Source organism: Dermacentor andersoni, chromosome 3 (genome assembly GCF_023375885.2).
Source record: "Dermacentor andersoni chromosome 3, qqDerAnde1_hic_scaffold, whole genome shotgun sequence".
Taxonomy (NCBI): domain Eukaryota; kingdom Metazoa; phylum Arthropoda; class Arachnida; order Ixodida; family Ixodidae; genus Dermacentor; species Dermacentor andersoni.
This window is the reverse complement of record NC_092816.1, coordinates 41,755,182-41,767,308: the sequence shown is the minus strand read 5'-3', so window position 1 is coordinate 41,767,308 and position 12,127 is coordinate 41,755,182. Positions and strand designations below refer to the sequence as shown.

The window sequence follows — 12,127 nt, the reverse complement described above, 5'->3', positions numbered from 1 at the left end:
CATATCTTCCAGGTGTGTAAACCACACGGTGCGTGCGTGGTCAGGTTTATCTGCTACTTAAAGGCCTCTAATAAGAAAATTAGACAATTGAAAAATTTGACAGCATGGATTGTCGCGCGGCGTAACTTCAGGACGAAATTGAATGTAAGCATGAAGACTAGTTTTATGCAGACACAAGAAAAGCCACTTATGGAATGTGTTGTCCGTGATCCATCTTTCATAGTCTTCAGGTTGGTCGCTTCTTGTCTTTACACCTCTAATTGTCATTTCGCGGACTGTCCTTGTCTCAGGGCACGTCCAAAGTATGTAGATGGCGGGCATCCATAGAATATTCTACTTTAATTTATATAACCGCGCTAGCCAAGGTTTGTTACAGGTGGCCTTTAAGGTTCTTTGGTTGATTTCTTTAAAAGGACAAGGCAAGTACTGAGTTAACATTGACTGGAACCTTTAAGGTCTCCTTGTGACATATAAGTTTTTGCAGTGTGGGACTACCTTTTACCAGAAATGTGGGACTATCTTATAACCGAAAGAATTCATTACCGTTAGCCCTGGCCATAGAGTTTCTCACTATAACACCTAGAGGGTAATCTGGCGCCACCGTCTATGGGAGTTTCTTAAGGGGGCACAGTGCCGTCATGGGAATGACGGTATATATGTCTGCGAGGTTCGTGTTGGCTGGTGTTGTAAGAGGCTTCGTCTAAAACGTGGATATGGCTACACAAATAACGCGTTCTCAAAGTAAAATCTTCATGAAATGTTTCCATTCACGCATATTACATCTTTACTCACCCACGATGCATGGCCAAGCGAGGAAAAGCAAGAACAGACGACCAACTGTTTCAAAGCGAGCGCGAGCCTTGTCGTCTGTCCTCCAACTTCAGCGGCCCGCTGATACTTTTTACGTAACATGTAGTCGTACACACAATAACAAGTTCTCATAGTTAAACAAAACATGTTTTCGCGTAATAATAAAGCTAAAACAGCTTTTCACGTGCTGTTCTAGTAGAAAATGAATCATTGTGACAGACGGAACGGTACTTGCCAAGCGCGTCTTCGAGGTGTCCTGTCTCTACGAGAACGATGCCAATCCGAAGTCACAATATACCGGCATTCCCATGCATACCACAGCGCAGCAGCGCCAGATTTCCCTCTAGGTAATGTAGTGAGAAACACTATGGCCCTGGCCAATAGTTAAATCTGTTCACATCGTAGCTTTCACTCCGAGAGGACGTTCCTAGTGGATTACAGTAAAGCAAGATTGGATTGAGATCGAATGAAGGTTTCGTTGATCACTTTTGGATGGTGTCGCCACCCTTGTCACTCTGGCATACATTGAAGCAGTGTGTGTTCTTGTAACTCGCCAACATAGCTTAGTTGTGCGTGACAATATTTTCATTTCTTGCGTCCACATTAACAAAACCTGAACTTCATCATTCCGCTTGCCTGCTTCTATTGAAATGACTTTATGATTTTTGTAGGAATACTGAGTATAACAATCACTCTAGTAGAGTGTACCACAAAAATGACTTGTTGTCGGGGTAGCTGTTTTGTCATGAACATTGAAATTAAAAAGGCTAGCGTGGGTATCTACGACACTGGAATCACGTGCAAGGTCACCTCTACACTTGGCCTATGCACCTGCAGAAACCCCAAGGACAGCACTTCTCAGTTAATTTTCCTGCTCCTGCATACTTCACCCATCATTGACGACGCGTATTATTCCCGTCTGCATTATTTTAGTTATCCTGCACCTCAATTCCCGGCGCATATGTTTTTTTCCCCCAAACGCACATTACCGATGCTGGGGACGTTCACTCAACGCAAGGTATAGCGCGTACTCAAGAGGCATATGTCGAGAGGCTTAAGGGCCGGATGCCGTATAATAGGCGAAGCGTTAATGATTGGTTTCACGAAGTGTACACTGTTCGCGACTCATTCTTGGGTACCCGGAACATTAAGAGGATTAGAGCGCATTCCGCGCCGCTTACCCGGGCGCTCACTTTCGGGGATGGTCTCACTTTCACGAGAGGCACAGCACTGGACGCGTCGAAGTATGCGGCCGACAGCGCTCTTGGCACTGTGCAAAGATGGCGAGCTTGACATAGCGCCCAAAACGCCGTGGGCAGTATATGCGGACGCGTACAGGGCCGAGTCTCTCGTGATAGTGAAACCTTCTCCTAAAGTGAGCGCCCGAAAACGCCGTGCCTCTTCTCCTACGGTTAAACGGACCGACGCGTACTTATTCAGGTATTAAAAGACCATCAAACGGTCTGTAAAATTTTTTTTATTCATCTCGAGCCACACTTATTCGCTAATAGAAGATAACGTGATTGGTTACGCGTCACCCCGTGTGTCTTTGTAGGCAGCTTCAAGTAAAATGATGCACAGCAGGTCTAGGCGGAGAAGTGGGCTGAAAGAATGAGAAACCTGACGAAAGGAATGAGACGCTGAGTGGGGAAAACTCGTGACGTCACCCAGAAATATCTGTGCGGGACTCTCTTTTAAGAGGGCCATAATATGTCTCAAGTAAAGATGAGCCGAATACCGCCTTCACGGCGTGCTGGTTTGTTCAGGCTAGGTCTTGCAGAAGGCAACATTCGTAAAGGTAATTTCTTTACTGGTTTAAGGTAGTTGCAAATGCGCTACAATGAGCCATATAATTATCGATGTCATCATCTCTTCTCGCGCGACAGAAACCTCAAGCCGGATGCTGGCCATCCCGGCTGGAAGACGACCGCGAAGAAGAAGACTGCGGATCCCGAGTATAACGAGGTGAGGGGAGCTCGATGGTATGCTGTTGGCCCCTGTCACTTACAGACTCAGCAATTGCAGCACTGTGAGCGTTCGTGGCGTCATAACACAATGACAGCAAGTTATAAGCACGCTACGTGAAGGCTGCGCGTAAAACTCGCCAGAGTGTTCAGTGAGCAACAAGCTGCTTTTCGCGTGATTTACGTGGCTCTTCTACTAACCACATTAAACTTACCCGCCAATGATGTCAAGGATGCTGTGGAACGAACAGGGGTCCACACCTCAAAGCGTCGGCCCCTTTGTCTCCGGGACTGCACCTGGGTTCATCCCCTTTTGTCCCTGGCACGTGAAGAAGTTATCCGGCCCACATTTCACTAGAGATAATTCTCAATGCGCAGGAGCTTGCCTTAGGCCTGCAGTCGAATGGTGACCTCGCCAAGCACTTTCTGCAAATCACGGCCTGGGACAAAGACAGCGGGAAACCCGACGAATATCTGGGTAAGGCACCGTTTAAGAATACGTCTTCACTGTATAGCGGTGATGGGCTGGTGTTGGTAGCGATGCGGAGGGATGAGGGGCTTTTTGCTAGAGCGTGTTTATCACTTTGGCGCCTTAAAATGAAAAAAAAAAATATAGTAAAGAAAAAATACAGGTAGCACAATTATGCAAAAAAGGTGAGGCGTGCAGACAGGACACAAGAGGAGAGAAGTGGACAACACGAACGGCGTTCGTGTTGTCCACTTCTCTTGTTTCCTGTCAGCACGCCTCACCTTTTTTGCATAATGAATCCTTACCAACTAGCTCAGCTTTCGGTGGTTCTAAAGTAGCACAAGGCGCCCAACCTTCCTTCCGAATGTATTCTGGAACACTGAACCTTTACTGCGCAATAGTAAGAAGTGCAGTGGTTCTACATGGTGTGCCTCAAACTGACCAGTGGCGCAACCATGCACACGCACGTGCACACGCAAACACAACATACGCTAGCACACACACACACAGAGAGAGAGAGAGAGAGAGAGAGAGAGAGGGAAGCTCAGTATAATTGACCACCAGACGAACCAAGACCAGACAAACTGTTCTTGCGGACGAAAATTGAAACGCAGACAGGGAAAAAAGCAGGTGCAGCTCTTACCTGCTCTTACATAGCAGTGCAATATGTCTTCGACGCACTCCTAGCTAATAACCACGCTGTGATACCATAAGCGTCACACGGAAGCCGGTGTCACGCTGACTTCCGCATCATTAGCAAAACGTATAAAAAGTACGTCCTATAATTTGTATCGACATGCTTGTTCAATATGTGTTGATGGCTTGGTACAGCGTTACACACCCGACGTTATTATGCCGCATTCAATAGTGACAGCGATGAGTATGCGTTCAGCTAAAGAGGGAACACGCGTCTTGGTTGAGATCTCTCGCAGCCCCGTTGTACGGTGTGAAAGAGGGTGCCGCATCAAAAAAAAAAAAAAAAAGAAAGGAAAGGCAGTCGAGTAGTGTCTCACTGTCACAGATAGATACTGATGATGAATATCTACATTTGTGTTGCTCATGCGGGAAGTACTATATACAGCCTCAGTGACAAAACATATGTGCACGGATGATGGGGATATTTCACGATGCCATTGTTATCAACCGCTTGTTTACATGAGGAAAACTTAGTGGGTAAGACGTTCGTAACTCAGGTCGTCGCCGTTTTGTCTGTGTACACTTCGGCATGTTGACTTATATTCGTGAATAAGTTTCGTTTGTCATTTTGTAAAACGTGGATTCTGTGAGCGTTAATCCAAGTTCGAGCGATCAAAAATTTTAATGTATATCTGTTTGTAAATGGTGGTACGCTATAAAAACATAACGAAATTCATATTTAGCAAACGGATGTGCACCGACTTGGTAGCATGTCTTCCTGGAAATGTTCGTACGTAAAAAAAAGAACATGACATAATTAATATTTCGCAAGCAGCTGCACGTTCACTTGATACCTAATGTACAGCTTGTGTAGGCAATATAATGATTGATCTTTGCTTTGCTCCATTTGTCTTGGTTTTGCTATTCTGCGTTGAACGCATAATTTTCTTTATTCGGGCCACACACACGTTCCGGCAGAAAGAACCCTAGCATAAATAACTAGCCGTAAGTGCAGAGCAAATAAGGGGAACGTGATAAATCAAATATCGAAACGTCGCGTCGTCGAAAAATTAAGGAGACGACGGCTTTGCAGTAAACTACGTGGGCTCGAGCTTACTCTTGCCGGGCAATCCGTTAATTTATAGAAGCTTAATGCACATCGTGTTATACGATGTTAATACTAAGCTACCCGCCGTGGTTGCTTAGTGGCTATGGTGTTGGACTGCTAAGCACGAGGTCACAGGCTCGAATCCCGGCCACGACTGCCGCACTTCGATGGGGGCGAAATGCACGTTAAAGAACCCCAGGGGGTCGAAAATATTCTGGAGTCCCCCACTACGGCGTGCCTAATAATCAGATCGTGGTTATAGCACGTAAAATCCCATAATTTAATTTTATTAATGGAAGGCTGACAACCAATTCAGGGTTCTGCACTTCCGCTTGTGACCTGCAAACACGAAAAGATAATCCACGTACATTGCAGCCTACCTTGCTGCAGTAACGAGATCCGAGCAGTTTAGTTGGGGAAGTGAATCTCCGGCTCTGAGCTCTGTCTGGTGGATTTATGGGAAAATTGCACTTTCAATGTGCCAGTCATTCTTCATAGTAGCATAGATTTAGTGTCTCTTGATATTACGTCTCGAGGAACAGTAAAAAATGCATAATGGGCCTTGAAATTTAGAGCTTTAGCAGGTGTTGACCATTTCCTTTTCGTCTAATCCACTTCTGCGTCACTCACTCACTGATTTATTCATTCATCCGCTCGCTCGCTCGCTCGCTCGCTCGCTCGCTCACTCACTCACTCACTCACTCACTCACTCACTCACTCACTCACTCACTCACTCACTCACTCATTTATTCATTCGCCCACTCACTCACTCACTCACTGACTCACTCACTCATTTATTCATTCGCCCACTCACTCACTCACTCACTCATTTATTCATTCGCCCACTCACTCACTCACTCACTTATTCCTTCGCCCACTCACTCACTCACTCACTCACTCACTCACTCACTCACTCACTCACTCACTCACTCACTCATTTATTCATTCGCCCACTCACTCACTCACTCAACTCAGTTCGCTCACTCTCACTCAACCTTACTCGTGCATGCCGCAGGCGGCATCGAGCTGGGTCTGCACTGCAAGCGGGACCAGCTGCAGCACTGGGTGGACGTGGCGCGCTTTCCCGACCAGCGTTTCGAGCGCTGGCACCCGCTGGTCGACGTGCCACTGGTGCCTTGACGAGCGCAGCAACCTCGCTCCTGCCTCTACGCCCTGCGAAAGCTGGCCTGTCCCTTCGTTCCAGGCCAGGCTTCAACGCAGCGATGAGAGCTTCTGACATCGACCAAAACTTCTTGCAGCGATGATGTCCCCGTGGGGGTACCACGGCTTTAACTTTCTCGTCTTGAGATCTTGTGAGAAGGTATCCCTCTCAACACGACAAGGAAAGTAGCAGCCGGGTCGCACTGTATTGCCGTTGACCTTGTAGGTCTCAATCGCGACAAAAGAACGTGCAATTCGCTCTGTCCGAACAACACAACACAGGAGTTTTAATTGTAAGCTGTAACTGCGAGTCGTTTGCATCGAAATTTATTTGTTTCTTATCAGAACGTCTGAAAGCGCCTTGCAGTTACGAGAAAAATGTTAAACATGCATTACGTCACTGTCCGTCGTCACGGAGTACGCTTAGCCCGTCTCAATGCTACTTCACTTCAAGCTTGCTAGATGACAGGGAGGATGACAGGAAGAAAAATTGGATCCCCGGCCCCCTTTGACGTTTACGCGTAAAGGTTATGGAACTCTTCTCTTATTGTTGTTGTTAAACTGATTTTAAAACGAAGTCTTAATCGTACTAGATTAGCAACAGTACGGAGAGGTTGAAATTAACCGAAAAATGCGAATACCGATGCGAATGCCTGCACAATACGCCGAAATAATCGTCGTTTGGCTTCCTGGATGTTACCGGACTTTGTGACTGTCTGTACTACGTAAAGAACGCTCATGTGCCTGCACAGTGCATGTGTTTAACTCTGGCCTTTATTACCTTTCTGCCCCCGTTCCCCAATAGACATTGTGGAGTAGTCAAAGGATTAACCTCTCTTGCTCTACTTCTTCCCTCTCCATTTCCTTCTTTTTTCTCACCATTGTTGAACGGATGGTATCACTACAGCCCTTAAAACATTTCAAAGGCAAGCATTTTACGTATCAATGCAACCTGGACTCAGATAGAGCGCGAGAAAACAGCAGCAAGTTACACCCTGATATCCATCGGAGGGAGGGGTTGATCACTGCAAGCGTTGACATGGTATATAGAAGAAATGAGGCAAAAGGCCACTTCGTGACTCCATGTGTCGAGACTGTCGGGCTGGTTGCAAGCAAGACCAGTAGCGCGGCTGATGTCAGGGTGTGTGAGTTGTTGTGAACAACAGAGTTCCCCAAGCTTACGTTATTGCGAGAAATGCTGGCGCTGTTATCTATGCGGGTACATCCAGCATCGCTTAAATAAGAATGAGAATAACTCGAAGCAGCAGTATCCGCTCGCTTCGAATCACGGGTGCGTGTGGTAGGCGGCTACGGCTATTTCGCCTATTTTCAAGGCAGAAAACAGCTCTGAAACCATACCGGCTTGAGGCAACTCTTCAAACCGTGGGCATGCTTTGAGTACCCAGTTGTCAGTAAAATTAAACTTCACTCGCATGTTTCGTCGCATATCACCTGCTGAAAACGAATTCGACAATGTTGTAGAATTTCACAGTGCCCCAGAAGAGCAGTGCGTGCCACATCACTTAACTATAAACGCATATCCGAAACTGGCACAATCTGATTAGCCGTGTGTGTGTGTACTGTGCTACCTCATATCCAGTTGTTGCTCCAGCAAGTTAAGTTTGTGTGAGTGTGGCGTTCGAGATTGACGCCCGTGCCATGTCAAAGGCGACATTGTGAAACCCTATGGTCACGCGCTTTCCAGGAGCTACGGGCATCGAGGCCTTTTCTTCCTATGGCAGGAAAAAGAAAAAAAAAAGAAGAAAGAAGAACCTTGTCATGGCAGTTCAGCTAAGCTGGCCTAAGCAAAAGTGATGTAGATAACGATGACGTCGCCGTCTGGCTCACGTTATACGTGGGCATCCTGCCTGACTGCCATGTCGCTCATGTGATTTTGAACTGCCTGCTTCCAAGACCCTTCCGTAATTTAGTTTCGTTTTCTTTGTCCTTGAGATGAGCTGAAAGATCTACTCTTACTGCTACATTGTTTTATACCACCGCGTTGCGCCTAGGGCAAATATTTGGAAGAGCTTACTGCTAATGTTTGCGCTGATCTATCAGTTTAGTTTTCATGCACTGAATCCGCAATCGCCCCTCAAAATTTTCAGTGCGGCTCGGCGTCGTGTAGTAAGTGCGTTGCGTATGCCAACAGTGGCTTTAGAACGTCCTGCGTACGCACGCGGCACGATGGAAACATATTTCATGCATTAACCATCAATCCTAACTTGGCGCCGAGGCCAAAAATTAAAGATTGAATGGCAGCAGGCGTGACGTAAGCGGGAATGGGTCAGCCCACCTGTTTTTTCCCCTTTTGTATTGTCATTGTGCTTGTAAAGCTGTAGACACGAGATAAGTAGAGAATCGTCGGAAATTACTCTTCAGGCGAGTACACCCTGTCCTCTGCTTCCCCTCCCCCTCTTCAAAAAAAGGAAAGAGGGAAACATGTGCCACGTAGCCTCCATATTCGATAATCGTGCATGATATTTTGGAGGACTATTGTATACGGACGTTATGCGGCACGTTCGGTTTTTCTTTCCCTGTTTCCCGTTCTTTTTAATCGCGCTACGACTTTGTTACTCGGGCACAAACAGGTGATTATGAGTTGTGCTATGACGACGAAGCACAATGTTGTACATACCGCATCTGCTTTCCATCATATTCATTGTCTCATTTTTCGTGTCATCTGCATATCTCCCCTCCCCGCGTTCTGAAGAAAGAAAAGCAAAGCTAACTGTGTGTGCTCAACGATGCAGGTGGCGTGAAAAGCAAGCACAGCTGCCATTTTGCACTGCATTAACGTATAGGAATATAAGACCGTCGTCTGTGCTGCTGCCATAATTCTGACGTCATCCAATTGTGTCACGTCCTCCAGTTGAGAAAAAGAAAAACGCAGGGGAAATGCGCAAGGAAAAGCGCGTATAAAAACTGCACAATATGCAGTCGAATATGTCTGGCGTCGATACCAGCATATGAAAACGAGTCCGAGAAACTTGTCGGGGTTGTGACTGTGATGCAAGGCAGACCTAGCACACTGCGTCGTGCACAGTGGTTTCACTGACTTACATCTGCATTTAGTTTCGCAAGATTACTTTTTTTTTGTGATGCAGTTATTGGTGGCGTGGGCTTCAAATAATTAGTTCGCTCAAGCGTTTGGTTTACTAATCGATTTCACAGATTAGTCCAGTGTGTGATGGAAGCCCGTGTGGCGAGGAACGAACACAAGTGAAACAAGATGCAGGCGCGCCTGAACAAGAAAAGAAACACAAACAATACAGACGTTATGACGCTTCGGGGTACGTACGGGTCCCTTGTTCGCAAGTGGTAGGGGCGCCAGAACGTCATAGTTTTTCTTCCTCGAAGCGTCAGAATCTGTGGTTTATGATCTTCATTCAGCGGATTAGGCGTTTTTATTTCCTATTCGTTTTGGTAACACAGCCTGCAGTAGAACAGTACTCCGGCTTTTAAGGATGACAGGGCTTCGTACAAGGCCAGAAATAACCCCGTTGTTAGGAGCGTACGTTGTAAATAGCATGATGGTTGTGTTCACGGCTCGTAAGGAACATATCTTACTTCACAAGAAATACGGAACTCAACGTTGTCCGTAAGGTGCGGACATGTACTTGAAGGTCTGTGGCTGGCTGTAGTAAAGACGTGAGCAAATTACAGTGCCGCTTGTAAGTTGTGTATATCCACATATTTATTGGCCCCATGTCCGTAGATTTACGGTAAAGAACATTTCATTTTTAGATGTGTACAAACTGTTCGATGTTCCAGTGCGCCCTATCCGCACGCTGGCGTTAACCTTGACACCTTTGAGCCTTTTACACCGAACAAAGTTGTGTTGAAGACGACGAAACCTAACAAGTGTCCGGGCTCTTCATCCATTCAGTGGTTTAAGTGGCACTACAGTTTCTCCGCTTGTCTCCATGTTATCTGTTGCGATAAGCCGTGAGTGCTTTGTGAATACTTAAGCATATGAAACACGTAGCTGTTTCAGCTCCGTATCAGCACGACCGGCCTAGCAGTGGCCGCCGGCAAAAAGATTAAAAAATAAATTATTGGGTTTTACGTGCCGAACCCATGATCTGATTATGAGGTACGCCGTAGTGGGAGACTCCAGAACTTTGGACCACCTGAGGTTCTTTATCGTACACCTAAATCAAAGTACGCGGGTGTTTTCGCATTTCGCCCCCATTGAAATGCGACCGCCGCGGCCTGGATTCGATCCCGCGACCTCGTGCTTGGCAGAGCAACATCACAGCCGCTAAGCTACCGCGGCGGGTTAATGTTGCTTCTTCTCGAAGGAAACCTGCCGCAGTGGCTTAACGGCTACGGTGTTGCGCTGCGAAGGACCAGGTCACGGGATCGAATCCAGGCCGCGGCGGCCGCATTTCAATGGGGGCGAAATGCGAAAACACCCACGTACTTTGATTTAGGTGTACGTTGAAGAACCTCAGGTGGGCCAAAGTTCCGGAGTCTCCCACTAAGGTGTACCTCATAATCAGATCGTGGTTTTGGCACGTAAAACCCCATAATTCAATTCAGCTCTCGAAGGAAAAACCTTTTCCGACATATTTCTCATACTACCGGGTAGTTGCTGTTCTGACGAAGACAGTACGATTGTCGAAGTGTCAACACCACCGTTACGAAAATCACTACAGAGATACCGTTGTGTTTCCATTGACCTTTTTGTTGCATTCATTACAATGTCTGTTGGGATGCAATTGAATATCGCGCATTATTTATGTAAAGACGGGTTGAGGCTTCCTTGGTTTGTCCACAGTTGATCAAGTCTCCATCTTACTGTGAACTGGTTTTTGTTGTTTCAAATACTATATATCGTTGAGTCCGTAATTGACGGCATTCGAGTTGTTTTAGAATATCACGCAGGCGAATCTTGGCACATAAAATGCCGGACATAATTCGTTGATTGCCATTGTTTCTTGTCGAAACGTTACCTCGGCTAACCGGCCCACATTCAGCGCGAGTGTAGCGGCCAAAAAGTGAGCACTTTGCCCCACACTCTGTTATCTAGCCGCCGAGGTACCAACTGCCAGAAGCGAGGTCATGTACACCCGTGAGCAAAAGTACACGAATCAGCGTACTCGTCAATTTCAGTTTATGCATGTTAATACAAGGACATTTAGTTTTTTTTTTCCGGCGACCCGGTGGTCCGTATACTTTCGCTAACGGGTGTACATGCCGGCGCCACGGCCACTTTCAGCAGCCTGATTTCTGACTCGTGCCACTTGTGTATGGGGTTTTTGTCAAACCCACGAGAGGAACTCCTAATTCATAATTAACACAATGTAGCATCAATAATTTTGCGCATCGGAGAAACGACGTAAGCAAATGCTTTTCCTAAATCAGTAGGTTGCAATCTTTCCCATTCTGTAATATTTTTGTTTGTTTGTTTTCCTTTATTAGTTGCTTGTTTCTCATAAGTTAGAACGGTGCTACACTATCGGCGTCTAAAGCTTGCTCTGTGCAGGGTCTGCGAAAAAATAATTAAGCACGTTTTCAGGAAGCTTCGGAAGGTAGCTTGGAAAGGAGTAACTCGAGATCGATGGGAAGGGCCTTGCAGCAGTGTGCCTGAATATAATGACGATGATAGCTGCAGTTGCAGCTTGGTGTAGTACGTGTGCTAGCGCAGTGCGGCATTCATTTAAAACCTGCGTAATGAAACTAAGTAAATTTGAATATTTTTCGTCCAGCTCGAGTTCCACAATGTTTTGACACCCATAATATAGATAGAGCCCTCGACAGGCCAAGCTTTCCATCGAATGATGCGATGCAAGGCTTAGACAAAGCCTGTGTGACTCAAAGTCGCACAGGCTTTTGCTGTTCTTATAGTGGTGATTACCAAAAATCGGGCCTCTCGTTTCCACTTCTCCTTAATTCGCCTGTGAGCAGCAAGAAGTGATGGGGGAAAAAACCCTACGGTTTCTTTTCTACCTCACGTGCTTTATCGGTGGGTGG

At 46.4% G+C, this 12,127-nt stretch overlaps 1 protein-coding gene across 2 annotated transcripts in view; it reads left to right on the top strand.

Moving 5' to 3' along the window:
* Positions 1-9,050, top strand: part of Rph (Rabphilin) — a 133,026-nt gene extending 123,976 nt beyond the window's left edge. Inside the window, exons 16-18 of one of the 2 annotated variants that reach the window (XM_055064373.2) lie at positions 2,697-2,775; positions 3,153-3,252; positions 6,003-9,050. In XM_055064373.2, the coding sequence (XP_054920348.1) occupies positions 2,697-2,775; positions 3,153-3,252; positions 6,003-6,127 (304 nt within the window). In that variant the 3' untranslated portion in view covers positions 6,128-9,050. Of the gene's footprint in view, positions 1-2,696; positions 2,776-3,152; positions 3,443-6,002 lie in introns of those variants that run through there. The other variant, XM_055064370.2, reaches the window with a different exon arrangement.
* The last annotated feature ends 3,077 nt before the right edge of the window (positions 9,051-12,127 follow it).